The sequence below is a fragment of the Pelobates fuscus genome, chromosome 3 (assembly GCF_036172605.1).
Source record: "Pelobates fuscus isolate aPelFus1 chromosome 3, aPelFus1.pri, whole genome shotgun sequence".
Lineage (NCBI taxonomy): Eukaryota > Metazoa > Chordata > Amphibia > Anura > Pelobatidae > Pelobates > Pelobates fuscus.
In genome coordinates, this window is record NC_086319.1 from 335,123,552 (window position 1) to 335,139,754 (window position 16,203).

The following is a 16,203-nucleotide window of genomic DNA, read 5'->3' on the forward strand; positions in this document are numbered from 1 at the left end:
AGGAATGACCTTAATGTATTACTGTGTTTCACCACCTTTTTATACTTACTCGAATTGCAGCTTTTCATCATTGGGCTTTATACATCGAACATAATGAGGGGTTGTAGCATTTAATGTCTCCATGAGCAGACATAAAGAATTGCGGAACTATAAATAAATAGAAAATTTACGGAATAGAGTTAGTTTTTCCCCAGTAATGAATGGCGTCATAACCGTGCAGACTAAGCATTACACTGTGTTTATTTCCAGTTTATTTAAAAAGTATCTGAATCCATGTTCCGCCCAAAGCCATCATTACAACATAAAATAAAGAAAGAAAGGAGCAAAGGTCACTGACACAAAGTATTATAAAAAAAAAAAGAAAATGCCAACAAACTAGAAAATCCTGTAAAACCGGCTCGGCTGCTATCACATATCGTGTTAATCAGACCTCTGTGACTAGTAGTTATGGGCTCATGCATAACCCACAAGGCAATTTCTATTACCGTAAAACTAGCTAAGAATAACTTCAAGAATTGTTTAGTTTTATGTAATTGTTAAACCAGGGTCTGGTCTAAACATCAATGGCCTCCTGTCTGAAAAGTCCATTCTGCTATCAGAACAAGCTTAGCATGTATTTTTTCCTTTGACATTTGTCATTATATTGATTAAGGCAAGAGGAAGTGGAAAGAAGAAACAGGTTTAGAATGCAGTAGGGTAGAGGGACATTTTAGGTTATCATTTGCAGGTAATCGTTGGTGAATTGGTTCATTTCTTAAACTGAAACATTTATCATCAAAATCTTTTTTTTCTGGCAGGTGCTTGGTTCTCTTGTAGTATGTGGATTTAGGATAAATAATACATAGCTGTATTTAGCAGGTGCAAAGTGGTCTTGAATAATTAAATAATGGTATCCTGTAACTGTACTTTGTACAGAGTATCTCAAGATGAAAAAAAACAGAAAAAATAATGAGTAAATTTACATTATCAATATTCTATCACTCCAAAAATCTGAAATTCGCAACATTTTAATTACATTAGAATTAATGTCATGCTACATAAATATGCAATAGATATTTTGACAATAAAAAAAAAAACTGGCTATAAAATGGATTAAAAAAATTAAATATCATGAACTGATAAATGCTAAACATTGACAGAGCTTTGTATATTTTAGAGCAGGACTTGACAAATCCCAGGTGCCAGGTCGCCATGGCTAAAATAAATTTTGTCCTGGCACCTGGGTGTTTGTCAGATCATTCAGCAGAGGCGGCCGGCTGAGGTAGAATGGAGGCGGCGAGGGAACAGTAACCTCCCTGCTCCCTCGCACGTTGTTTAGTGATGCCAGGAGACGGAATATGATGTTACTTCGGCCCCTGCATTACTAAACTGTGCGCAAGGGTGCAGAGCAAGATGAGCTTCAAGATTACAAAAGCCCCTTTGGACCACAGGAAAAGTATCCACTCCAGCTCTTATAAAGGTAGGGAGGCTGGGTGGACGAAAATTTAAATAAACAAATTAACAATAATTTGTGAATGTATGAGAAAATGTGTGAGTGTGTGTCTGTCAGTATCAGTGTGTGTGTTTTTTAGAAAATGTGTGTGTCTGTTTAGGTTACCGGCCCCCATCCAATCGCATTGGAAAGGTTTTTTTTACTCACCATTTTTCCTCAAGCCGTGCCGGTCTCACTGCGGCTGGCCACGGCTCAATGGTTGGGATAATCAACCAATGATCTCAGACAATCCAGTACTTTCCCATAGGAAAGTATTGGAAGGCTATTGCACATGTGCTTCAAAATGCAGCACTGCACCAATCAACGTCTCCTCATAGAGATGCATTAAATCAATACATCTCTATGAGGAACATTCAGCGCCTCCATGCAGAGCATGGGATCACCTCTGGTTGCTGTCTAAATGACTGTCACTAAAGGTGTTACTAGGCAGCAATGTAAACACTGCCTTTTTCTGAAAAGGCAGTGTTTACATCGAAAAGCCTACATTGACAGGATACAGACACCAGAGCCACTACATAAAGCTGTAGTGACATCATGGCCAGCCATGGTATTTCTTTGGCTCATCTCACCACATGGGTCGACGACTGGGATAATAGAACCCATCGGCTGAACCTCTGCATTAGAGAAATGACCTTGAAAGTCTGCAATCCAGGAAATTTTACAGGAGGCCAGATGGATGGGAACTATCAATCTGGAGTTGTCCAGATTTGTGTGCAAGCAAGGAGGGCCCTCTGACCTGTCATCTCAAAGCTTCGGGCAGCCAACTTAACACAAATTACACTATTGATTGGAATTCCTCTCCTCCTGCGGGGGCTGCACCATACTTAGTTGTGACATGAATCAGCATAATCACACCATATTTTGGATGGGGTGATCCTCTCGAGGGGGGAATCCTATGGGTGTGGCTCTATGTGGCTCGCTTAAACTATTCCCCCTTCCCTCCCATCCCCTCTTCCCTTTTCTTTTTCCCTTTCTCTCTTCTCCCCCCCTTGTCTCGCTCTTTTTTCTTACTCACCATTTCCATGGATGCTATCTCCCTCAAAGCTGTATTACGTATTCACCCAACCCTGACTATGAGTCTGGATTTACCATTCTGCTTATAGCCCCCCATTCTAATTCAGTGTTTTTTCTGACTCACTCGGGGGATACACTCTAATTTTATCATATATCATCCTTCTAAGCATATTTTAAGCAGACTTGGTCCACTTCTTTTATAATACTGCCAGGAGGAGTTTACGGAGAAGTTTACTCCATTCCCAATGCAAGTGATTTACTGAGGTTAAAATTTCCAAGTTACCTGTTAGAGTTCTTGTACTGTACCCATTTGTTGTTGGAAACAAAATAATTTTGACACTGTTAACATTCTGAGTATACACATGCTCAGTGATTTTACTTCCCTCCATAGACTGAGATCGCAACCTATGCACACACATGTTTTTTCTTTGGTTATTTATCAATGCAAAGTGCTAACATCAAGCTTTTCTTCTGTAACTATGAATTGTTATTACTTGGTGCTATTTATAATAAAACAAACTTCTATCAAACACAAATGTACACAACAAAAGATCAACGTGAACAGTGATGGAGCATGGCCACAGTTAACCAAACAATGATATACAGCGTATGTCACACTGTAAACAGCTACTTTTTTGCCATATGTTCAACAAGACACATCTGGATGGCAGTCTGCAGTGCAGTGCACATTTTGCAATATCCAAGTTATGAGCATTTTTACTACATGTAATTGTCTTTTTTTCTTTAGGGACTTCTATTTTGGGGAGTTTGCACCTTATTTCAATGCACTGTGGAATACATTATAATATGAGAACACAGAAAGACGTATGAGCTTACACTTGGGTATAAAATAGGATGTTGCCATTATTAACAATGACAGATAAAAAAAAATACACAGTAAAATGTTCAGTTATATATTCATAACCTTGTAATATAACACAGTTCCAGCTTTAACAACCCTGTACAATCCAATAATTAAACAAAATATTTTATGTTTTAAATGCAAACATTTCTAGGCTGTGTTCTCATAACGTATTCATGGAACACGATTTGTGATAGTTTGTGTGTAGCTCAGTTTGTTATTTTCACAGGTTCTAATCAATGTTAATCATTTTGTTGCATGGAGAAATAGGTACACATCATACCTTGCAGCCAACAGTCATCCGAAGTTCTTTGTTTGATGCCTTTATCACTGGTCTTGCAGATTTTACTTTTATACCCGCACTGTAAGGTGATGTCGTTACAGAATTGTCTTGAAAAAAGTTGGCACACAGCTCAAACTAAAATGATAAAACCGAAAAAAAAGCTGTGACAAAACCAAAAGTGGACCTCATGGAGTTATAATACATGTTACTGTACGTCTAATCAGGTAACTAAGGTAGTTATGAATACAAAAATCATTTCAACCAATCGGTCCACAAATTTTCAGGAACAAAGTGGCCATGTTTCCTAAAAGTGACCCTGTTGGTATTTTATCTATTTTTTGGGTAATTTGAGAAAGAGTCCTTTGGAAGCAGGCTCAGGCAGTTTACTAATTGTGTCACTAAATGTGTAAATGTTTGTTAACTATTATATGCATGTATCTTTACACTGACTGCAGATTCTTGTGCATTTACCAGCTGTACAATATATCTTACAATGGAGAGGTCCAGGAGTGAATACAACCTCCATTAATAGGTAAAAGATAGGACAGGATGGAGTAAACAGGGATAGGCAACCTTCGGCACTTCAGATGTTTTGGACTACATCCCCCATAACGCCAAACTGCTGGCAAAGCATCAAGGGAGATGTAATCAACAACATCTGGGGTGCCGAAGGTTGCCTATCCCTGCTATAGCATGTTCACCAGATCAGGCTGTTTGAGAATAGAGCATTTGTACTTGTAGACATTGTGAGCAATGTTGTTTTTGACAAATTTCAGTTTGCATACAGAGTACCACAGTCACTTCTTATCACCGCAACAACAGCACTTTAATACTTTTAATCAATCTTAAACCCTTGTTGCAGAAATATATTCTTCAGCTAAAAACAAAAATCCTTAGTTCATGGGAATCCCAAACAGAATGGACAACTACAGGCCACATAATGTAGATATCAAAACTTGAAATACATGTATAATAAATATACAAACCTTACTGGTTTTTAGCAGATCAATCAGTACGTCATACACCGTATCTCTGTTTTTCTCCAAAAACCCATCACATTGATATTCTACCTGTGTAATAATAGACATAAAATAAAAATGAATCAAATATGAAAAATTTGTACTCCCTAATGAAAGGAAAATATAATAGCTTCAGAAGTTTTTCAAGAGATACAGCATTTTACATTGTGGTATATTTTATGCTTGATGGACACGTTTGAGGAAATAAAACTTGTATTTACATAAAGCATACCTATGATCTATAACTGCGTGGAAGATAAATTCTGCTTCGGTAAGGTAAAATCTTCTAAGAGTAGAGCAGACATAGCTGTGCTCCAGTGATTCAGGATAAAGCATTCCTGAAAGCTTGGTGTGAATTGTAGGATGGTGCGCATGGCATTTTGGAAGAGGTCAAATGTATGTGCAACTACTACAATAGTTAATACCTCTATGCAAACAGAATTATAGAGTATATACTACAATGTTAAATTGAAAATATATCTGTACATTTGCTTGACATTTGGCTACGAGGAGTTATTGATTCTATACAATGTGTCAAAATGTAATCTATATGATAGGTGCACTTTAATTCCCGTACCATGTCATAAGGGCATGCTTCACGGGTCAATGTATTTTTCTAGGTGAAATAATCTCGGAAAAATATGTTAAACAGTTTACCTTATCTGCAAAATGCTGGATAATGAATGCTCTATTGGACATTTTAGGTTTCTCAAACAAAGGATTCTTGTTGATATAGTTGTTATACAGTTTTTGTAGCCAGTTTTCATCTGTTCCCCCTGGTAACTGTGACAGAGAATAAACATATACAGAGAAATAAATAAAAACGGTAAATAGAATCCATTGGGATAAATAGGAAGAAAAACAAAAAAGAGACAAGCCATACCAAGCATTCTTCATCTAGTAGATCCAAAATACCCATTTTTGCTTCAATTAGATCAATGACCGTTTGGTTGTCATAAAAATCTATGAGTGTCCACGGGATATCTTCTTTCATATATTCTTCCTGTTCCAGCTTAAAGACATGCTAGAAAAAGAGTATTGTATGTTAACATTTAGTCTGAATACTTCTCTCTACCTGTGCATAACTAAAATAGTTATACATCATTATGCTGTGTTGTAATACTTGGCTTGCTATAATGTTTTTAATTTACGTTTTATAAAAATTCAATACTTCAATTATGTCATTACCAGCACCGAAAATTTGGAAAAGTTGCAGTTTACAGTAATGTGCCCCTTTTTATGTACATGTATCCTCTGGCATACTGGGGCATATAATCTTATTTTTTGTTTAATGTTTTATCCAAGTACTTACGAAATAATAAAAAGTCACTGGAAGTTGATACAGGTAAACTACATTTGATTTTATAATCTGGGTAAGGTTATACATGGTTATTTTAGGCTGGGCAATTTATAAAACAGGAATGTAAAGTTAACCCCCTGTGCAAATTCAAACACACAGATTTAATATGATAAAGTACAGAGTTTAAATACTTGCAGGATGATTCCTAAAAATAACAATTGCTGGGAATTCAAACTAAATTCAAAGTGAATTTTGAAATTTAGGCCAAAATAACCAAATTAGAAATATTCTATTAAAATAATTTTGTTTTCAGTCTGGTTATTCTGGCTTTGGATTTCCAATTCACTTTGAATTCCCAGCAATTCTTATTTTGGGAAATAACACTGTTAATGTCGATATTATGACATACAAAGGGCTAAGGTAAGTATGGTGAAAGGATCAAGAAGCAGTAGCTTAAAAATGTGTCTTTTTTAGTACAATATAAGGATTTAGCATCTCAGCAGAGTAAGAGGACATAGCAGTATGTTCTGGTCCAGGCCTCCCAAGTGTTGTGTGTCACTGCAAGGGTACATATTTCATTTTTGCACTATAGAATATAGCAATTTAATGTGATTTGTATTAATGCATAGATGAACTGGCTTTAAGAGGTTAAAAAAAGAGGTTGAATGGGAGGTCAGAAGGTTTACAACCTAAATCCCTCTTTGAAGCTGGGACTCCAACAGAACTACTCTGCAAGGTGTGAAAGTCCACACATAAGCTGCCTGTATGTCTAATTCCAATGCAAATTAACTGATTTCAATCATATGAACTGAAACTCTTAATTTATAGTTAATTTCTTTGATATATTGATAGCCATTAGCCTCCGAGAAAACCCTGGTGTTCCAGTATCATATCCAAAAGAAACATTAATGCTTACCCACAGATTAATAATTAAGCCTCATTTGTATTATATTATATTTAGAATGGGACAAGCACAATCTTCTAATCAAGCCTAAACATGATTTGCGTAACTTAAACCATTTGGGAAGGGATGGTGATGTCTGCTTTATTGGGTCACAAGTAAGAAGTGTAACATATCTATGGAATGGAAAAATGGTAACAAATTCATAGATGCAATTATTAATTTTGTTGCAAGTACAAAAGAGGAGATAGAACCAAAAGTTTCCATTTGGATTGATGGTGGTCACATATTGTTTCTATAGGTACGCCTTATATAATCCTCTGGGCCAGGCTTGAAAACTTGAGGTGAATCCACATTGTATATTTCCAATGATGTTGAAATGTGTATCATACTTGCTTGGGGCCAAAATCTAATTTTGAGTGAGTCACCATTTTCCTTGCCAGAGATCCCCTGGGCAGAACTTTGAAAACCTAAGTGAGTAAGTGATTAGGACTTCTGCTATTTTATTCCTTTTGTTTTTTTCTGTTGTTGGTGTAAATAGTTTATCATCTTTATTTTTGTATGCACTGTGACAATTTTTTGCTCACAATAAATATTCCTTTATTAAGTTCTGCCTTTGTCTGGTAAAGAATCACGTTACCTGAAGAGACTAATTAGTGTTTTGCATTTGTATAGATATTGTGCTAAATTGTATTTGGCGGGTTTTTATTAAGTTACCCGAGGACCAAGGCACCCCATTTCTAAATTGTCTTGGTGGTGGCAGCGTTAGAATAGTATATGTATATATCTTTTAGAGAAGTTATTCAAAAGAGCTTTTCTGGTACTAAAGTTATGTTCAATCTTGTTAACTTCCTATAAAGCAAAGTTTAGCATAATCACTTCTATGAATCATACCTTTATTGCGTTTGTTGCTGTACAATCACAATTTTACCTGTTAAACTATGTTATCTCAGCTACTCTAAATACCATTTAACAAAGAGGGTAGACATTTAGTCTTTGGTTTATTTTTTTCAAATGTTCTATATATTTTTATGTAAGGTAGGAATAGAAAGTAGCAAAGATAAAATATACAAACAAATTAAATTTATACTTTTTAATCAAAGGTTTAACTATAAGTATTTGCCTTGTGTCTTTAGACAATCAAAACTTGATACAAATTCAGATAATGATCACCAAAAAGAAATTGGATGAAAAAGAATAAACTAGTCAATATTTCCTGATGCAATACTAAAATTAGAAAAGCTGATTTAGGTCCGGTAATCTGAAATTGAATGGTGCATGAACAGACCCTCACCTAAGTAGGAGACCAGGTTTTTTGAGGGCTCAACTACTCAAGAAGCCCATTGAAATGAACTAATAGGTGATATATGCAACTATAACACATAAACTAAGATGGCTGCTCTGGAGTGTGCACCGAGGTGGTCCATTTATACTATATGAATGTTGAACCTGTTGGTTTCTGGACCCTTCCATATTGGACCCTATGGCTCTAACTTTTAAGCCTTTAACCATTCCATTTCTGAATTAATCTTTTAGAATGTCAAGACTCTGCAAGATATGCTACCATACAGCTAAAATACAAATGTTGTACATTAAATAATAACAGTCCATACTCCACAGGACCAGGATGGAGAAGCCCTGAGTGTAAATATATGATCACAAAAGAGTGCAGGAAATTGTGCTTCTACACCAACCTTTAGCACTCCAGATGTGAACTACATCTCCCTAATGTTTTGCATTACGGGATATACAGCCTACAATATCTGGAGTGCCGAAGGTTGCCTAGACCCTGCTCTACACCATACAGGTAAACTGCACAGAAATATGGCATCACACACCTGCACCCTGCAACATTACAGCACACATAAGACGACAGACAACATGTCTATACAAACAGAGCCCTGACATCATATGTTACACATGGAACATGTGGTCTCCCTGCTGGGAAAAGTAGGCAAACAAAAAGGGGCAATTAAAGGTGAAAGGTCTGAGCCTGAGGATGAGCAGAGAGATTCTCTTCAAGATGGGTGGACAGGTTCCACCAGCTGAAGGGTTTCATTTTTAAAGATTAGGCTCACGTAGAGAATTTCAGCAGATCATTTTCTGAGTACTGCTTCTGAAGGGGAGGTGACACAAGTCAACCTTCAAGATTACTCTGTATCAACTACTTTACACAGCAGAGCAAATTACAGTCCACAGGCTATCAGAGAGTGAGAGAATTACTGCAAATAATAATAAGGACCACGTGATTTTTTCACTTGTCATACTGGAAATTGTCTTCAGTTGATTTCTCTTCATTTTACTTCAACCAGTATAGAAAAAAATGCCACATTTCAGGTTAGATCACAAAATGTTAGTTATTAGTTAAGTTGTTGTTTTTTAATTTTTAATTTTAAACTTACATTTATATTGGATGTTTTCTGCAAAAGCACAGAAAAAGGTTTTTTTGTTTTACTGAGTGATGAGTGGGGACCAACCTCACAAGCATGATTTGAGATATTTTGCTATGTTGTTGTACAAGATACGATCACTGATGCGAGAACACACGTCTGAAACATGTTACCAGCATGGCAGCCATGAGAATTATCCACTTCCAATATGCCTGCAAGTCATATTTTACCTGTTCTGCAGGTATGCAGGTATTCAAATACATGAATAATATGTTTAAACCTAAGCACTGTTATGAAGCACCATGCCGTACTTACCAAGTTGAACTGTTGTTGTAACTTCTCATTCGCATAATTAATGCAGAACTGTTCAAAACTATTAATTTCAAATGTTTCAAACCTGAGAAAAAAAAGTTAAATATTTTATTAAATAATAATGAAAAAAAAGACACAACACTTGTGTCTTTTCCAATAACTGTTTCCATTCTCGTCAGTAAAAAGCCCTTGTTAAAGGGTTAGTGTGGTGGACCACCGCCACTAAGTACCATGCCCACTGCTTCTTTGTGTGTTTTTCCCATGTATTGTGTGGTTTCTCTGTGTTTCCCTATGTATTTGTATGCATTTTGTGTATTTTGCCTTTTCTCCATTCGAATGAAACCTGTTCGTCTCCCAAACGGGGACCACCCTGAGTTCCCATTTAGAATGCTCATTAGAACGTTATGAAACCACAAGGGAAATCATTAACGAATGCTCCCCTGGGTGGCTGCTGGTTCTTATAGCTGAACGCCAACCACGTGAGGCATTCATATCCCAAACAGGCCTGCCTGCACTGTCTCAGATCTCCGTGTCGCGGGATCACCCTACCTGCTCCTAACGGAGCTATAATCACTTCTTCACTTCTTCCCCTACCGGGAGCTGCAAGACCAGGCTCATAGCTGCCCGAGGGTGTTCTCCCCAGGGCTGCCTAAGTGAAGGTAGCCCGGGAGAAAGGCACGAGCCCCAGCAGAATCCCTGGGGTTGTGAATCGGCTTCACAGCCGCAGTGATCCCGCTGGCCGCCTGGAAGTCATTCTCCTGATGGGTCGGCACAAGGGAGCGCTGATTGGTCGCTGCGGGGCGCAGGTGAACAATCAGAGAGGGAGCGCCCGTTCAAACATGGTTTGGGGCCTTTTCTCCAGATTGGGTGGAGAAACCACTCTCCTCCCCGAGCGCCGATTGGTGCACAGGAGTTTCGCGCCCTTTAATCCTGATTGGGCGGTGAAACCCGCCTCCTCTATGAGAGCTGATTGGCGCATTGGTTTTGCGCCTTTCAGCTGATTGGTTGTTGCCTGGTTGGGGCGCGAAGTTTGAATATGCCGGACTAAACCAAGCAACCCACTGGAACTTTCGGGGATTTACAGAGCCTCAAACCCATACTTTGTACGATGGTTTCTCGGGCTCTGTACATCTGATAGCCCCACTATATGCATGAATCCCATTTAGAACCTGGGGCTAACTAGTGATTTATGTTTTATATGTGTGACCCCTTCCTTTCCCGGGGTGCAGAGCTCCTAAGCCCACCCCCCCACCCCCTCATCCCCCTGTATGTGAAATGTTTTAATGTGTGTAACTGTATGTGCTGTTGGTATCTCCCAGGGTGGGAGATGGCTATCTGTAACCCAGCATCCTCCTGCCTGGGACTAAGATGGAGACCCCCTGCGGTTGTCTGTGCATAAAAGCTGTGTGTTTCAATAAAGATTGTCAGAGTTGTACCTCCAGAACTAGGTCTTGTCGAGTTACTGGGGGGAGGAAGAAAGGTTTAATCCCTGGGCCAGCTTGTCACAGCTGGTGGACGAGGAGGGGAAAATCCTTGCAAGGACTGAGAGCTAGTACCCCTGTCGATTCCCCTGTTCCAGCTAGAAGCAGTCCCTTTGGCGGAGGTACCCAGCCGGGGTACAGGGAGCACTGCTACAGTTACTATAACTCATGTAGCAGTAAAGCATGCAAAAAATAGTTTTTCTTATCAGATATCCAGCGTGGGGGCAATGCTCGTCACTGGGGTAGAGCGCAGTCCAATCCCGGGCTTCTCACAGAGTAGTCTGTGATTGGACCATTTTGCCTGCTCAGAGTGCATGTACATATTTTGGGCAAGCTAGGAAAGGAAAAGAGTAAGGAGGGGTTAAAAAAAGGCAGGTGGGAGTGTCTAAAGTGAGAGAGAGTGGAGGGGAGAGCTAGCTTTCGCTTTAATGCGCTCTGCCAGCAATGGCTGAGTTTTAACGTCTGTTGTCATTGTGCTGTGCGTACTAACAGCAGAGAATTGACATTAGGCAGCCAGGAACATAGTTCTGGGCTGCCAATGTCACATGTACTAGGGTGCAACTAGCCCCCAGCACACAATTACCAATTTCTTAGTATGTGCTGTGTTTTAAACATACTGACTCCTACTATCACTACAAATCACTGAAGTGGTCATGGTGGTTGGAGTTACCCGTAAATCTGGATTTCTTCAGAAATATGCATAGTATTTGCATTAGCCAGTCCACAGCTCATACTCCATGACCCAAAGCACACAAGTAAAGCAGCTAAAGAATGGCTGAAATTTAAGATTTGTGTTTTTGAAATTGCCAAGTCCTGACCTCAGAAAACAGATTCTGTGACATGACCAGAAGCTGTTTGTGCAATCAAGACAAACCAGAAATATTGAACAAATCAAGTAGATTTGTAGCCAGGAATAGGCAGAAGGAATAGGCATTCTTCCTCAACGTTGTGCATGTATTATAACCAGTTACAGTAAATGTTCGGTGGAGGTTGTTGCTGCTAAGGGTTCTAAAAGTTACTAAATTCAAGGGTTCACGTACTGTTCCAAGCCTGAACTATAGATGATTACTCCAATCATCTCCAATAAAAATGTAAAAAGTGCAACTGTTTGTGTATTGCTACTTTATTGTGATTATTATTTTAACATGTGAAAAGTAAAGCATTGGAAACACTTCTCCCAACAGTGAAGACTCCCAACAGTGAAGACTAAGCTTGTCCCAGACACCCATCCCTGACACTTGATAGTGCTGTCTAAAGAATCCTGGAGAACATTATCAGAAACCATTTTAAACCACCCATACTGTGACAGTGTCCTGCTAATGGGGTGATGTCTGGTTTTCTACTAAACTCAGTAATGAGTTAAACCAATACATAAACAGATATTCAAGTGTTTGCACCACATATAGTAAAATACATTTGCCTTTGACAAGACACAGAGTGTCATACTGCTATTGCCTGTAGCAAGACAAAAAGGGTTCGTATGGATTGCTTTGTTTAAGATCTACTGCTAGTCCTTTGCCAATTGAGTAAAATTATTTAATGAGCAAAGTTTTGGAAAAGGTCTAAAATAAAAAAGACAGCGCTAGGTTTCAAACTTCTATGCCAATATTCATTCCAACAAAAATGCAAAAACATCATTGGCGAAGGCATAGTCTGAATACTGAAAACGGATCATATCACATATTTATATTACAAAAATGAACTTACCCATAAATGTCAAGTACTCCGATGAAGGTGTGCTGTTTTCCTGGAAACTGCAATACCTTGTTTATTTTTTCAACAATATAGTCAAAAAGGTGGGAGTAGATCTTTTTTGCCAAGGCATCCCTCGCATTATCCGCTTGAAGTTTTGTCATGGGTTTGATAACGGTATCTGATGTTGTAACAATTTTCCGATTGCACAGCCACAGGGCTACCTTATCTGTTTCAAGATTTAGAAGCTCACAAAATATCTTCAAGTGTTTGTCGCTTTTCTGCAAAACAAGATTAATTTGCTAGTGGCTACTGAGCTTCTTCACCACCCCAACGCAACCCATTGAGTTTTTCATGCCTATCAAAAATATCTTACATTTACAGAAGATTTATCATCGTTGACGCGCTTGATCGGTACATTTCCTAAATGCAGGATCGCTGCCAAGACTTTAAAGATATCCATCTGAAAATTGGCATTGAAACCTAAATATTGAGGCAATCAACACACAAGAAAACAAGGAGGGGGATGGTTAGTCTAAAGCTAAATGTCAAAAATAGTTTAATGCCATTATCGCAGAATTCACAGGTTACCAATCAAAACTACCAGTGCTAAGTGGCAATAGCCTTAATTAATTAAACAAATACATAGAGATCATTTCATGTACATAGTCAGAGAGCAGTAATCAAAATTCCAGTAAACATGTCAAATATACAAATATTAAAATTGCACAATATGTAATTATCTACTGATATTAACAATTAAATAATTGCCCTAACACATTGCTGAGTCTCCCATATTTTAAGATCGTGTGTTCGGAGTACAATCATCTGTTTGGATATAAAGAATCACAAACGTGTTATTATATATTGGGCAGCTTTTGTTTAGTTAGTTTTACTTTTCTTTTTACAGTTTTTCTCTGTATTACTGACCCCTCTGGAGCATAGGTCATGTCAGTGTTTTGTTATTATTCTACACACCCACTTTATCCTTTTCTTACGTCTTGTTGAATAGGGAAACATCTATTGTTAATAAGGGTTAATAATAAAGATTTTTTGATATTCTACTGAAAATAAGCATATACCTCTTCTTTTAGCAGTGATATTCTCAGGAGCAAATTCACTCGAGATCATATAATAATAGCAATAATATAATTCCAAAGGTAATGCGTACTGTTAAATAACTGAACCTTCACGGACCAGTCTATATGGATTTAATAATAAATGGATACGTTTAAGATAAACTATAGTTACTTCAAATCCCTTTCACGTAACTGTTGGAACAATTGGAAATACTTCTGAATTAAGTTTTTTGTGTTTTTACATTCTTTTTTTATTGCAGAAATAACAGCATGTTTCGTCAATTGCTCATAAACAAATATGACAAAGAGGTTGGACATGCATCAGATAACGAAACCAATTAATTTTTAGTATTTATGTTAACTAAGGTACCCAGTCTCTCCAAAATACGTCAGAAAAGCTTTTATCTGCTGGTGTTGGGCTTCATGCGCCTTGTGGCTGAGTAGTACTGTGCCAGTACTGGGCCATTAAACATATGCTCACGTAAGGCCCCTATGGGGACTTAAATAAGCTGTGGAGACTTTTATAGCTAAGGGATGAAGCTTTAAGGAACAGGTGCCTAATCAGAAGGCCGTGATCGTGTGCAGAGCCTGAATTCAGTTTTTAACATCTGAGTAATATAGTTACATTTCTACTTTACAGCTTTCTGGAGAGGATGGACATTTGTCTTAAAATGTATTAGGAAATAAAGGATAATAAGTAGAAAAGTGACCCAGTAATCTGCTAAGTCATACCCAAAGTGACCGTGTTCCATCAAGATATGGAAATAAGCACACCTGTATTTCTTATTTGATAAGCATAGCTTTCATATAACCTTTAAATACACTATGCAATTTGTATATCATATGGATGACTTCCTAGAGAGATAAACAGATTATGACTCAGTAATGCTTATTACAATGTTTCCACCAGGCATTTCAATGAGACCCTTTGGTGCAAAATATGCCTACCACCCATAGATAGATTTTGCGTTACAGGGGCATCAGTGAAATGTGAGTGCATAAACTGTGTTTGAAACATGTATGACAATGAATCTTGGAGATAGTACACAATACGGGATTATTTCATTTCTTACATATGTGAAAGAAATTGACAATCAACATCTTAAAGGGGACAAACCTGTGTAAATGACCACATTGCAACAACAGAAAAACTTTAATTAATTTCACCCAATAAAGCCTCCACACAGATATGTACTATTTATTGCTGTATTCCTAACTATCATATATTATTTTGTTTGCTGATAACATTGACGGATGATAGAATCAGTAACACAATACACTCAATAAATACGTACCTAACAAAGAAAATGTCTTTTGTGTGTCTATCATGTCTTTTCTGTCATCGACTCCATCAATGGTTATGCAGCCACCCATTCCTGTGTAGCTAAACTCATCAGCGCGCACTAAAAAAAAACAGCATTAAAAATGATTTACCACTGCAAGTTTATTATATGTCTTCTTTACCAATTTACATACATAGCTGAAGTTGCTTGAATTCTGGTTGATTGGCCGAGGCACAAAGCTGGTAAAATATGTGATAATTCCGCTCATCTTCTGACTGCAACAAAGCAACATCAAAGATTAGGGACACAGGTTTAAAGCTTTTTATTCTAAATTAGATCCCATAACAAAAACACACATTTAAGTTCCTATATTTCATGCTCTACATACCTGAAATACGACTCTGGATTTCTCAAGAAGATATGTTCTTAAATTAGCACCAATTATTTGGTATCTCCTGTCAAAGCTAATTTCTGTGTATTTTCCAAATCGGCTGCTGTTATCATTCCTTGTAGTTTTTGCATTGCCAATTGCCTAAAATAACACATGGAAAATTGTAAGACAAAGTCAGATACACAATGACCTATGCAACATTTCAGCACTAATGGATTTAAGGTCTGTAAGATTTGTTTTTAAATGTCCTCTTAATTTTCTATGGCAGCCAGGCTTTCTCTTAAAATCAATATTCTGTTTAGTTTAAAAAGAACCATCCAGAGTAAGTTACTAAACACCAGATTGTAGTGAATTAAAATTTGCATGGCAAAAGTCTTCATCTGAACATACAGAAACTATACTTTGTTTTATAGCTCTTACTACATGGAATATGTATACACATCTGTTTTTTTTTTTGTGTTTTGTTTTTTAAAAAGGATATTAAAAAAAAAACAGAATTTGGCACAAATATACTGTGACATAACTGGACATGGTGCCCTTGTTTATTTGGCACTTATCCACATGTATCTTACTATTGACAAATATATTTAATAAATAATATATATTTTAAAATAAATAATAAAGCACAACAAATACATATCAGAACTCATTCAGATTCCCCATTCTTCATTCAGAACAATGTAGAGTTTAAAAGCATTGAGTGA

The 16,203-nt window shown here is 37.4% G+C and overlaps 1 protein-coding gene across 2 annotated transcripts in view; it reads right to left on the reverse strand.

Annotated features, from left to right (window-relative positions):
• MYO5C (myosin VC) overlaps positions 1–16,203 on the reverse strand; it is a 120,527-nt gene that overhangs the window by 48,254 nt on the left and 56,070 nt on the right. For both annotated transcript variants that reach the window (XM_063449057.1, XM_063449056.1), the window contains exons 6-16: positions 15,497–15,640; positions 15,302–15,383; positions 15,121–15,228; positions 13,123–13,229; positions 12,762–13,027; positions 9,577–9,658; positions 5,554–5,694; positions 5,328–5,453; positions 4,638–4,721; positions 3,652–3,786; positions 50–147 (exon numbers count right to left, since the gene is read on the reverse strand). In XM_063449057.1, the coding sequence (XP_063305127.1) occupies positions 50–147; positions 3,652–3,786; positions 4,638–4,721; positions 5,328–5,453; positions 5,554–5,694; positions 9,577–9,658; positions 12,762–13,027; positions 13,123–13,229; positions 15,121–15,228; positions 15,302–15,383; positions 15,497–15,640 (1,373 nt within the window). The remainder of the gene's footprint in view (positions 1–49; positions 148–3,651; positions 3,787–4,637; positions 4,722–5,327; positions 5,454–5,553; positions 5,695–9,576; positions 9,659–12,761; positions 13,028–13,122; positions 13,230–15,120; positions 15,229–15,301; positions 15,384–15,496; positions 15,641–16,203) is intronic.